Genomic DNA, 13,713 nt, shown 5'->3' with positions numbered 1-13,713 from the left:
TATATATATATATATATATTTGGCATCTTTGAATTATTTGATGATTGACTCAGTTCACTAATCCTTTACACTCTAAATACCGCAGCGCTGTTTTTGGTTTTAATGACTAGATGACAGAGAAAGTAAAATATTTGGATCAATAAGCAAAGGGCATTCTTTGTATGGACACCCACTTGTTTAGTCTTGTTAATCAGATATGGTCAGGTAGGGCTGCTTGGGTATGGGAAAAATTATAAATTATGATTATTTTGGTCCATATTGAAATCCTTATTATTTTACACGTTTACCAACTTTTGGAAAGATGTTGGAAACAGTGAAAACACTTTGAACTGTGACATTCCGCTTAATACTTTTACAGTTTGAACTTTTTTTTTTTTTCAGAACACAAACCAAAACAAGAGTTTACTTGCAAAACCTACTGTGCAAAATAGTTGTTTTTCTTGATTAGCATACACTGTTTTTGTGATCCGAAATCGTAATCACAATTAAAATTCGATTAACAGGCCCATGTTCAGTTAAAGGCAATGATAAGCAGCAGGTGAATGTCAGACATGTTTACACACTAAACTGACTATTACTGCCAGCTTCATCACTGATTGTCCTCCGTTTATGGCCCTCATTGCATGATTTTGTCTGTCATTCTACAACCATCTGGCACCTAAGTACCCTGAAATAAAACAGCACCCCGGTCCGTCTGGGACTTGGACACAGTAAATGTGAAGATTTGGTGCAGTGTTGTTTCCTAATCACAGGTCATGTCCAGAATCCGATCTCTTGAAAATTTGCCTTCATTTGTTCTCCCCTCCTGTCCTCCCCAGGCTGTCCTGTGGGTCAATTCAAGTCCACTTCAGAGGGACAGTGCACAGGCTGTCCAGGATTCAGCCACGCCGCCATGGGAGGGGCGTCGGTGTGTGCGTGTCGCTCCGGATACTTACGTGCAGAGTCTGAACCTCCCAATATGCCGTGCACTAGTAAGTATGCAGAAAAACGCACGTATGCACGATACCACATGCAAATGTGGAGGTGCTAAGAAACACAAGTATCCACGTTTGTTTTCACTCTCTCCACAGTCTCCCTGCTCTTCTTCACTTTGTTTTTTCCGTCTCTGGTGCTGGTGCTATTTTTTTTTTTCCCTGGTGTCATTTAGCCAAACTTCTCTAATCTTCTTTGTGTTCTTTGTCCCAATGCTGGGTATTGAGATGCATGTCTTTTGTGGCAGGTTGTTGGGGGTAGGGCTTCCACTCCAAAGTGGAGTAGGCATTGATGGTTTCAAGTGACACATCCAAGCGGATTCAGGAATTTCAATTCAGCCCCAAGTTGGAAGTGTGAATGGGAGGGACTTTTTAATGAGGTGCACTCTTTAGGAATGGTCATGAAGAGGATGTGAAACAAAGTGAGACACAGGCAGGAAGGTTCCTGTTCACTGCAGGTGTGATCTCAATGCCAACTAGACTTGACATCCAATTTTATTATTACTGATAACTTTAATTACAAAGGCTTTATCTTAATTATTAATCACTTAATTAAGCCATTCTTATTATAAATTATGTTATTGCACTGATTTGTCTGTGCAATTCTGCATATTGCTTATGTATTTAATTTGTATGCAAAATTGCAAACCAGCCGTGCCATCTGTAAACCATGCAGACCTTTTCCCCCAGAAAATAAGTGTTTTACATTAATGTGACAGCCTTGGTGATTTTAATTAAGTGGATTTCAATTGTTAAGTCATAAAATGTATCCCCTCTATAAAAAAAAAATCCCCTCTCCCCAAATGTTAAATTCAGAATTTAGATTGTCTGTGATGCCGTGACCACTTTCCACTATTAGCACTTAAGTTAGCTGCAGGCTCGGTGACAAAGCCTCCTTGGCAGGAACAGAAACTCATTCACAGTGGCTGAGTGGTATTCCTGTTTAGTTATGCTTGGCTTGAGGCAATAGCTATCTTCTTACAATTTTCAGACGGTGATCATTATCATCCAGTTTTAGACTAACGTAATTGCACCAGTAAAATTCCGCCACACATATGCGCCTCCTGTGATGCAAATCCACAGCAGGAGCATTGTTCTGCTTCGTGACTACATGTGCAGACTGAATAAAATGTCTTCAACACATACGGAAAAACGTAAACAAATGGTCTGTGTGGGTCATGAAAAGGTAAAGCAGCAGTAAAATGACACAAAATAGATTATAACTTGATTTGATGGAAAAATGTATGATTGCATCAGGGCTAAGCAGTGCCTATATATTATAATGTGATGACATTTTTGACCGAATAATGTGACAGTGTTATGTGGATGACTACTGGTGCTTTCAGAGGGTATTTAGAAAAGACCAACTCTAGAATAGGATAAGAGAACATTTAAAGTAATAGTTTGCCATTGTGAGATTTGCACATATGATTTCTTCAGAATTTTTTAGTGATCAATACCACTGTTCACTGTCTGTGTGGTAAATATGAAGCTACAGCCAGCAGATAGCTAGCTTAGCATAAATACTGGGAACAGGGAAACATCCAAAACAACAAAATAAATCTACCTACTCTACCTCTATAGTTGACTAATGAACATGTTATGTCTTATGTTTTTTTTCATCCGTACAGAAAGTATTTGTGTAATATGTAGTGCCGGAGCTTGAGGGACAATTACTCTGCTGATTTCCAACATTTTGAGTATCAGGAACCCCAAATCAGTTTAATGAATATTTATTTTTTACTGTAGGACCTCCCTCGGCCCCTCGCAGCATCGTCACCCAGATCAACGACACCACACTCAGTCTGGAGTGGAACGAGCCCTTGGACAACGGCGGCAGAACAGACTTGAGCTACTCCGTCACGTGCTCTGTGTGCAGGTCACCGAAGGGGCCGTGCCTCCCCTGCGGAGACAGCGTCAGCTACCGGCCCGCGCAGCACGGCCTGCTGGGTCGCAGGGTGGAGGTGTGGGGCCTGCTGCCTCACACCACATACACTTTCACAATCCAGACTCTCAACGGGGTCTCTCAGGTCAGTGGAAAGGACCCTGGCAGTGAAAGCGTGAACATCACCACAAGCCATGACGGTAAGAGAGGTAGAGGGGAAGAGGCAGAAAGGTACATAGTCTGAATTCCAAATTTCATGTGGTATTTATAAATCTTCTGCCATATGTGCAGTGCCATCGCTGGTTTCTGTGATTCAGAAGAGTGACTCCACGGAGAGCAGTCTGACTCTGCACTGGTCAGTCCCGGCTCAGCCACACTACACCATCCTACAGTATCAGCTACGCTACTGTGAGAAGGTGAGAGCCCCCTGACAACATCTCTTAACTGTCCGGCTCAAAGTTCGCATAATATTCAGGTTTCATGATTTTATTTTGAGTCCTACTACGGCTCAGGATTAGAAATTTTACAAATAAATGTAAACCGTGTCTATGGTCAAATAAACCAAAACCCAAATTGCATGTATATTATCTAGCCAAACAATGCCTCAGATATTTGAAAGTCTAAATAATACAATGCAGTATTTCAGCTTTAGACATGAGGCGTTATTTCAGTGTTGCAAGTGACAACTGCTGAGCCACATACACCTGGGAGTGTTTTTGACATTTCTATGTTTAGGTTTGTGTTTTTGCTTTGACCAACACACACACAGGGAAGGACTTGACTCAGAACCACCATCACACAGCTGAGACACAGGACACTTCTGTGTGAACAATATAAATCTCAAAAACATAATGTAACCTTACAAAACATAGTAGTTAACGTGCTTCAGATTAAGATTGTGTAATGGTGTGTTAGTGCACTGTAATTGGATTGAGTGAATTTGACTACACACCAAATTCAACACCATCAACACCCTTTAGTGGCTTTCTAGCAGTCTTTCTGCCCCCCCCCCCCCCCCCCCCCCCCCCCCCCCCCCCCCCCCCCCCCCCCCCCCCCCCACAGTGATCACTGTTGTTTTCTCACTATTCCTGTTTAGCGCTCATTTCCAGTTCAGCTAACTCTGTTTTCTTACGATAGGAGCGACGTAGTGAGGATCAGTGCCACTACACAGAGAGTAACAGAAACCAGGCCGTGCTGACGGACCTCCGCAGGGCCACTCAGTACGAGGTGCAGGTTCGGGCGCGCACCATGGCCGGTTATGGCAGCTTCAGTCCTGCAGCCATGTTCCGCACGCTGCCTGATGGTTAGTTTGCACTTGTAGAAGGACTTTCACACACATTGCTCTTTCTTTTTTTTTTTTTTTATTTCCACCGGGAAGGTTTTTCAGATTCTTTTCACTCCCTGCACAATTTCTTGTCGGATGAATGTCTTGCCTGTGTCCTTGTATTGAACCTCTTAGTTATTATAAATTCCTGTCATGTTTTTTTTCCCTTCTCATACTTTTCTCTACTACCAATGGAAACCTCCTGTCACAATACTCTAACTCTCTTGTCTTTCTGTCTCCTCTTTCAGGTCACGACTCCGCCTCTCAGTTCTTAGTACCTGGAATCCTCATCGCTGCTGGGATGCTGCTGCTTGTCATTTTCGTCTTTGTGGCCGCCTACTGCATACGGTGAGAACAGCGGGAAGGGAAAGAGGCAGAGAAAAGAAGGGAAAGGGAAAGAAGCTGACAGAATAACAGGAAATGGTCAAATAGGGGGAAATCAAAAACCAATGACAACGTGACCCCAATTTTACAGTTTTGCACCACTTTGTTCTTTTGTTTATAGAAATCATATCTTATCAACAGAGGTTTTGCACTCTGTTACCCATACCCATTTTTTCTGTGTGAGGCACAAAGCAATGCTCATGTAGTCTTTTGCTTACACAGCTAAAAGTTATCCTGCTCATTAGGACATTTTCCTTAAGCTTCATTGTTTGAGTAAATAGTGTGTGCGTGCGTGCGTGTGCATGTGTGCGCGCGTGCAATGACGCTAGAGGTAGAGGGCAGGAGACAGGATGCAGGCGTCCCAGCCCTGTTTCCACAGGACAGGAGAACAATAGCTGTGACCTTGTGACACACACACACACACACACACACACACACACACACACACACACACACACACATACACAAACCAGTGGCTGAGGCCCAGATCTGCCACTAACCGAGGGTGGTGCAATATTGCTATTTTAGGCGTATGAGGTGGGAGCTGGAGAGAAATAGAGGAAGGCAGGGATCCAGTAGCTACAGGGTTGTTAAAGTCTTGCAGGGATGAGTTTGCGCCAGCAGAATTATAATGGAGCTGCTTGTGTTGAAGAGCAGAACCATAGGGGTTGGCTCAGGTACTCACCGTTACCACAAGCCATCGGATGTTGTGCGTTTGAGATCATTCGAGATAGTCCGAGGCCAACAAAAGTCTTTCCTCAACCGAGCAGAGTTTTCGTGTCAAAGAAAAAACAAAATGATGAAGGTGTTTGTGAAACAGAGCTGTATCTCTGTTGGCTTGAGGGTATCGGTCTACGCTAGCTGTACGGACCTCTGACCTCTCCAAGATAGCGGAATAATCAACAAGGGGATCGATAAATTATCATATTTTGCTATGCTTGCTTGTAACATAGATTTTGAAACATTAAATATAAATAATCAAACACTATATAAATATTTATTTGGCCCATTTTTGCTTCTTTATTTAAATGTGTATTTTAGTCACAGAGGCATCTTAAATACATTGCAGCTGAACAGTGAGACTGTAAGACCAGTGATTTGCATAACACTGGGCTGATAAAGCATTAGGAATGCTTGCCAAACAATAAAGTCTGGCATCTATTCTGGAGATAGCTGCACTGCCAATCCTAATCTTTTTTTATTCATCCCGATCTTTTTCTACCTGCAGCAGACACAGCCGAGTGAAGGATCCAGAGCTGAGCGACAAAAACAGCCAGTACCTTGTTGGCCAAGGTAACAAATCAAGGACGTGCACACCACACCTGAGCTGTGATTTACAACTCGTTCACGTCAAGAAAATCCTTTTTTCTGTGACCTGGCTCATTGCTGCTCATATCACTCTAACATTTCTTCTTTCCCTTTCCCACGACCCTTTGTCTTTCTCTCGCAGGGGTCAAGGTTTACATCGACCCCTTCACCTATGAGGACCCTAATGAGGCTGTGAGAGAATTTGCCAAGGAAATTGATGTTTCCTTTGTCAAGATCGAGGAGGTTATCGGTGCTGGTAAGCCCCACCCGTATGCTTTCTGCATTATTCACAAATGTGTAAAATTGTACTGGTTAACTGTGTTTTTTAGCCTCACAGAATGTTCTCTTTCAAAATAATACTATTAAGGATATATCTAATTTACTAAGTTAAATTGATTCTGTGACATTTCAAACCATTGTCTTTATTATTCTTTATCAGACGAAATTCAATATTGCAGCGTGAATAAAGCAATTAACCAGCCCTTATTCAAACAAAAGGGCTACGCTAGCTGCGGGCAAGCTTTAGGTTTAGACAATTGTCGTCCTCCTAATGTGGTAAACACCCGTTAAAGAACACAGCCCTAATGTGTGTTTATGTGTCTGTGGGCTGCAGGAGAGTTTGGGGAGGTGTGTCGAGGGCGGCTGAAGATCCCAGGGAAAAAAGAAAACTACGTAGCAATTAAGACGCTGAAAGGAGGCTACACTGACAAGCAGAGACGGGACTTCCTCTCTGAAGCATCTATCATGGGTCAGTTCCAGCACCCCAACATCATCCACCTGGAGGGGATCATCACAGCCAGCTGTCCAGTGATGATCCTCACAGAGTTTATGGAGAACGGAGCTCTGGACTCTTTTCTACGGGTGAGTGTGACACAGAACACACACTGAGAGAAACAGGCACTTCACTCGCTCACTGAAACACACCGCCACTTTAATCATTCTCCAACTGAACTGTTTCTCTCCTCCGTAGCTGAACGACAGCCAGTTCACTCCCATCCAGCTGGTGGGGATGCTGCGCGGCATCGCCTCCGGCATGAAATACCTGGCAGAGATGAGCTACGTCCACCGAGACCTTGCTGCCCGCAACATCCTGATCAACAGCAACCTCGTGTGCAAGGTATCCGACTTCGGCTTGTCACGTTTCCTGCAGGAGAACTCCTCTGATCCGACCTACACCAGCTCTTTGGTAAGATGACAGTCCTCTTCAGATGATGCCTAAAAAACACATTCATTAAATATGCCTAGAGTATGTCTGCCTGTCAGATCGTATTTATACATTTCTGTATCAAATCGTGTTCACAATATTAACATGCTTATATGTTATTTGGATTTGGGAATGAGAATAGAAGAGAGTTGTCTCACTCTGTAGCTAAAACACTGAGAGCTCAACACACAGGGTGAACAGAGGAGCTGCAGCACTGTGCAGTACGACAAAACATATGGTGTTTTTTGAAAAGTAAACAATGCAACTTTATTCTGGTACCACCTGAAAATTAGCACAATATGAGGTTTTTAATTCATCAAAGCTAAAAATCGCTTTGTATCTGCAATCCTCCAAAAACGTTCAGTTTGAGGCTCCAGCGGGTGAATGGGTGATTGGGACACTCATTTGACAAATTACTTAAAGCTTTATTTTTGTCTTTTTCAATACGGTTTTAAAGTTCATTATTTTGTCTCTATTATTTTACAACCTTTTATTTTTCTTTGTCAGAGCCTTGTCTGAACATGTTGTTTTAAAGTTTTGCCATGCTGACTGTTTTCTTTTATGTGCAGGGAGGTAAGATCCCAATCCGCTGGACAGCACCGGAGGCGATAGCCTTCAGAAAGTTTACCTCAGCCTCAGATGTGTGGAGCTATGGCATTGTCATGTGGGAGGTCATGTCTTTTGGAGAGAGACCATACTGGGACATGAGCAACCAGGACGTGAGTTATTTTTTTTATTTTTAAAGATTACTTTTTTAGATTCTATTGCCTAATTCAATAGGACAGGTTAAGTAAGGAAAGTAGGAGAGAGGGGGGATGACATGCAGCAAAGGTCTGCACGTCGGAACCAGACCAGGACTGCTGCAACCAGGACTGAGCCTCTGTACATGGGGCACACCTTCAACAAGATGAGCTAACCAGGCGCCCATGGATGTCCACAAGTTTAAGTAAACAGTCATGTTGGGCCATACCGCACAATGGTTTTGAAGGTTTTGTTAGGCACAGCACGGAGCCCAGCTTTTGCAAAACAGAATTTAACATTTGAATTCTGAAAAAAAGAATAGTTCAAAGATAATCAGTGAAGTGCTTGAATCGTAGCTTAACCATGAGAATGCCCGGCAACTCTGTCATACGGGGCATATTTAAGTTAAAGCATTGGTTTGAAATTGATCATTTTTCTTCCTTTCAGGTAATTAATGCCATCGAGCAGGACTACCGGCTGCCACCGCCCCCTGACTGCCCCACCCATCTGCACCAGCTGATGCTGGACTGCTGGCAGAAGGACCGCTCAGCGCGCCCTCGTTTCGCGGACATCGTCAGTGCTCTAGACAAGCTGATCCGCAACCCCGCATCGCTGAAAATAGTGGCTCAAGAAGGCGCAGGGTGAGTGCGGATGTGTTTGGGTGATTGACAGAAACCCTGCCTCATGAGGTCACAATGGCGGCAAATATGCAGCTTGAGAATGAACTGACAAAAAGGAAGCATGTCAGTCACTTCTTGATGTCCCTTTCTTTAGTGTCCATTTAGAGTCAGTCACAGGGCAGACATTAGCCTCCTACTGCCCAATCTAATGTACCACCTAATGTCCTGCTGGGACCTGTCAGCCACTTGCTGTGCCCATTTCCCTTCCTCCACATTCTGCCTGTCAGCCGGGGACACTCCACCCCTGACAAATCCCATTGTTTGTCCCTGTCAGTCACTCAGCTTCAGATTATACCTTTGCTTGTCAACTGGAATGTTGCTGCAGGATATATGTAAGCTCCTCAATGCTGTTTTGAAGACAGTGTGTGTGTAAGTTCTTCCATTGTTTCTCTACTCTGTCCCACAGGCCGTCTTACCCCCTGCTGGACCAGCGGGCACCTTTAGCCCTCTCGCCGTGTGCTTCAGTGGGAGAATGGCTGAGGGCCATCAAGATGGAGCGCTACGAGGACAGCTTCCTGCAGGCCGGCTTCAACTCAGTGGACCAGCTGGCCCAGATCACCACACAGTCAGTTCCTATCTTCAATGTTCTTATCTAAACTAACTGATACAGCTTAGGAACATTTTCACTTTTTAATAAACGCTTCCATGGTACAAGGTCGGGAAGCTAGCCTCATACCTTTTAGTAGTGACAGTTGCAAACAGGCTAAATTATTTCATGAAAAGGTTAAATTTACATTTTCCTGAAGTGCAATTTTTATTTGAGTTTAAGATGATGGAAGGCCAGAGAGAAAAAATGTAATGACTGAAATATTATTTGAATGTCCAATCAAATTTACATCTTAATTTTGTTCCTGTTCTTCCTGTCTAATTAGTATTAATTATTGTCTGTGTTCAGGGATCTGCTGCACATGGGAGTAACTTTGGCCGGGCACCAGAGGAAAATCCTTTCCAGCATCCAGACAATGACTTTTCGGAACAAGAGCACTGCAGCTGTGAGTTTCTAGCTCCCCCGTCTCCTAATCTGGACATGCAGCCATGTACTCTGGATCCTCCCATGTGACCCACTTTGAACACGGACTCCAAGGGAGATTGGCAGAATTTTTTTGGGGTGGAAAACTAAACGACTAAACGTGACATTCCCATCAGGATGACAAAGTCGTTTAGAGACAGGCGAGTCTCTATCATTCACAGGGACCTCAATTGACATTGACTCATTTTTACAGTTTGTGGTGTTTTTTTATCGACCTGAAGTCGGGATCCAATAAATGTGCTAAACCAAGAGGAGAGACTGTGCAGAATTTACAACGTTTCTGTTGTATCATGTCATTTTGGAAATAGACAGTCAACTGTTTTGTTGTCAAAAAAAAAGTCACTTCACCAAAGGAGACAAAAAGAAATGCCTGTGCCAATCCAAGAATTCAGTTTTCGTATTAGTGTGTAATTATGAATGACAACTGCTTTCGCCCTGGGTGTCTCGCATCAAATCCATCTGGATTACATTAGACATTTTTCACATCAAGAACGAACATTTTAACAGGTGGATTTCTTTGTTTCCATTAGATTTCAACATTACCTCCTCTTCTCTCAGGTGTGATGTGTAATGCAGACTTTGGAGAGCACTCTGCTCCTAGTCTAATCAGACTTCTCTCATCTTCTTCGGTCTCTCCCCTAATCGGCTCCACAGAGCGTAAGGAGAAGAGAGACAGAGAGACATATCAGCACTTTTGTCATTTCAGAGTGAATTGTAATGTTCAGTAACTCCATGTGTTTCTCTTGGAGTGTGGTTGGTTATTTCTACTGCCTGTGTTTTTGCTGGCAGCTCAGTTTTATTATAGTTAGACTGAACAAGGACCAAGTGGACCAAGAGACCAGAGAACACTGTACAGTGGGGTTTCTTTGTTGTATCGAGGAAGCTACCTGGCCTCCAACTTGTTTTTCTTGATATAACGTATGCATTTTTAATTCTCTTTTTCAGTATTCTCCATCTTCCAGTGCCATTCAGTCGTGTTTGTGGACTTAAATGCCAATTTTATGAAGCAGAAATCTGATGATTTGATATGTGATTCTTCTTTTGTCATTAAAATGTACCTCAAAGGGTTACTCTGACATTTTGAAGTTCAGTGTATTCTTTTCCTTTAGGCCGGTTGTGTAGTCACAAACATTGTTTCTCAGAGCTACACAAATTGAAAAAATATACAGCTACCAGCTAAGGTAACATGCTAGCTGACAGTCAGCAGTCTCCATTGCATTCAGGGTGGATTGCTAACATGGTTAAGCTGCTGTTTGATTACTACAGCAGCTCATTCACATTTTAAGTCCAGTATATTTTTTTCTTTCATTGGATGCTGGTTGTGTGCCTTTTGGCACAAAGCTACAAAATCATTGTTTTACAGTTGGCATAGAAAACTATACATAGCTACAAGCTAACATGCTAGCTTGTAGCTAGTTGCATCCATTGGTTTCAAGAGGAAATGCTAATCATAGTGTTGCAAGTGGTTGTTGAAGAAGACTGGAGTTCAAAATGTCACAGTATTGCTCAAAGACTTTGCATCTCTCCAAGGATACCACCAGTGTTTTTGACATTTAGGTTGGGCACAATTTACCTGCAGTGATTTAGAAAAATTAAGTTCAAACAGCCACTAAAAAATACTCCAACTATGTTGAACACTAAATGCTATGACTGCTTTTTCTGAATGTGTTTAACCCCTCCATAGAGCACTTTTGTGATTAGGTGTTGTTTTTTTTCAATTGGCAATTTGGATTTTCCTTTTTAACACGGCATTTCTATCCTAATGTGATACTTATCCGTGTGCAATATACACTCATTCAAATTCCATTTAAATATGGTCAAAACGTTGATACCATAAAATGTATCCACTCTCTTATCTAACATACATTTATTTTAGGCCTTCGTTAAAAACACTGGTATTGTCACGCAAGAGTCTGAGAGATTCCTTTAAGGATTATGGGAAATGGGGTCTTCATATTGAAGATCTCAAAAAATATAACTTTGAAATAAGGAATAGTTAAAGTATGTTTTGATTACTGTTCTGTGTGTATGCTAATCTGTATTCAGTATTCATAATAATAAAGATACACACCAGTGTTTACCATAAATGACATTGATAAAGATCATTTTTCTGCATACAAACATGTCGAATAGCCTCTGTAGATAATAATTGTCATTCTCACTTTAAGTGAAGCATGACTTCCCATACACATGTGGATGTCATTGTTTAGACGTCAAAGGAAGTTCCTGTCCGACCTGAAAGTGAAAAGCCATTTAAATTACCTGTCTGCGGTCTGACGACAGGCGGATCTGTCCCTGTGACCCCGGTGACTTCTGACCCAAATTCATAGCAAAGCAGCTCCACACTTGCCAAAACGCACTGTTGTTTCTGGATTTGCTTGAACCTATTATTGTCTTATTGAGTTTTATTTCAGTGCGCACATGGGAGGTAAATTAATTGTTCTTGGTTCTCATTTTTATCTTTGGTTTGAAAATGCCTCATCTGAACTGTCTACGATCATAGCAGCAGATATGTGCAAATAAAATGTCTAATGGGGTATATTTTACTGTCTTCTTTGTGGCTCATGTTGCAAACAAGCCTCTCTTCTATCCCGTCAACCTGTTTCTAAAAATGACAGAGAAACAGGAGACTGCGAGAATGAGATTTCAGTCTCGCTTCCCCTATATTTTCCAGCTTTGCCTTTCCTCTTTCCTGCTGTTTATCCAGAGAGTCTTTACCCCTTGAGGGCTGGAGGCTTGTCCTCTCCTATGTTTCCCTTCCTGGTCCTCAGCCCCTTTAATCATGTAGAGATGTTCTTTTCTTCTCCCATGCCTCGGGCTGAGAGCAGCTTAGAGCTTTAATTCTTTCTTCTTTTTTTCTTCTCTTCCCTCCTATCTTCAGAGCTACCATAAACAGGCAAAGCCGCCATGGCTTCGAGAAGTGGTTGGGTTCATTGATTAATGTACTTTGATTATCTCTGTGTTCCTGACTCATTCCTCTACTGCTCTCGTGTGGCCCACAAAGTACAGCCCTGCACAAGTAGAGCTTCCATGTAGTGGAGATAAAAAACGATGTGTAACTTTTCTTGTAAGCACGTTTTTCGTTGTGTTTTTTAAACCCCACCCACAGTGTGTTTTGGTGTGTCGGAGTGAGTCAATGTTTGAACGATAGAGACGGGCATTCAGCTCTGGTTTCTACTTCTGTCAGTGCTTTGAATGACCCTTGGCCCCACCGTATAGTAGAAATCCAGCCTCAGCTTTGTCTGTGTATCTGAATGGCAATTCATCAGGTCTGCTGTTGAGCCGAGAGCCGACCAGGCCGCCCTGGTTTTAGGATTTGATGGGTTGTGTCATTCCTCTCGCATTCCTGCGTGCATTCAAGTGTGGTGTGTGTGTGTGTCGGTGTGTGGGGGTTAACCAGTGGGACAGGTACATTTTTGTTTGCAAGCAAGGGGGGCAGGGAACAAGAAACGGGATAAGAGACTATCTGAAATGGTTTCACCATGTCTGTGGCTGTGAACAGAAATTCAAAGTGTGATCCTGCATCAAATGAGTATTGTTAAACGCGCACCACCGATTTGCTGTTGCCCTTCCATAAAGTTGGGGGAACAACAAGAGGCAAAAAAAAGATAAATAATAGCCTAATGTGTAACAGCTGATGTCGAAATATCTGGAATTTTAGCTTCTAGTATGGGTTAAGCTCCGAAAGCCCTGTATCCTACAGCTCAATAACATGTCCCTCAAATGACCACTTCTCTCAATCCCTCCAGTTTGTAATGCAGGCTTCTTGTTCAAAGCATCAATAGTCTCAAGCCTTATCTGAGATAACAGCTTGATAAATAACCCTGATGACATCATGAAGCTCAGTGCCTGAAACCCTGTCCCCCACACGTTTCTGACAGTGGAATTTGAGGGGGATGTGTCCTACAATTGATGTAACTTTCATCCATTGGCCAGGTGAAGCAAGAAAGAGATCCAGGTTTCAACTTCGCTCTCAAGCTTTTCATTTGTCGCTGAACATTTTTCTTTTTTAGAGTGCAGACAAGTGCCACCCTATCAATGCTTTCTGGGCAAGACGTACCTAAACCTTACCGTATCTTGTTTCTCAATGATCTGACTATTTGGAACAGCTAGGAACACTTTTGCTGTCGGACGTGGACAGACAACACTTTGTGCAAACTAGTTCTTATAATTGGTGGAATGCTAG

The 13,713-nt window shown here is 42.7% G+C and overlaps 1 protein-coding gene across 1 annotated transcript in view; it reads left to right on the top strand.

Annotated features, from left to right (window-relative positions):
* The window catches only part of ephb4a (eph receptor B4a), a 38,785-nt gene extending 26,721 nt beyond the window's left edge, over positions 1-12,064 (top strand). The window contains exons 5-17 of the mRNA XM_034889186.1: positions 819-971; positions 2,721-3,056; positions 3,148-3,272; positions 3,994-4,159; positions 4,429-4,528; positions 5,793-5,857; positions 6,015-6,128; positions 6,486-6,733; positions 6,843-7,058; positions 7,646-7,795; positions 8,265-8,458; positions 8,904-9,062; positions 9,393-12,064. Of these exons, the coding sequence (XP_034745077.1) occupies positions 819-971; positions 2,721-3,056; positions 3,148-3,272; positions 3,994-4,159; positions 4,429-4,528; positions 5,793-5,857; positions 6,015-6,128; positions 6,486-6,733; positions 6,843-7,058; positions 7,646-7,795; positions 8,265-8,458; positions 8,904-9,062; positions 9,393-9,501 (2,135 nt within the window). The 3' untranslated portion in view covers positions 9,502-12,064. The remainder of the gene's footprint in view (positions 1-818; positions 972-2,720; positions 3,057-3,147; positions 3,273-3,993; positions 4,160-4,428; positions 4,529-5,792; positions 5,858-6,014; positions 6,129-6,485; positions 6,734-6,842; positions 7,059-7,645; positions 7,796-8,264; positions 8,459-8,903; positions 9,063-9,392) is intronic.
* The last annotated feature ends 1,649 nt before the right edge of the window (positions 12,065-13,713 follow it).

This window comes from Etheostoma cragini, chromosome 13 (assembly GCF_013103735.1).
Source record: "Etheostoma cragini isolate CJK2018 chromosome 13, CSU_Ecrag_1.0, whole genome shotgun sequence".
In the NCBI taxonomy this organism is placed as follows: domain Eukaryota; kingdom Metazoa; phylum Chordata; class Actinopteri; order Perciformes; family Percidae; genus Etheostoma; species Etheostoma cragini.
This window is presented reverse-complemented; position numbering and strand designations above follow the sequence as displayed.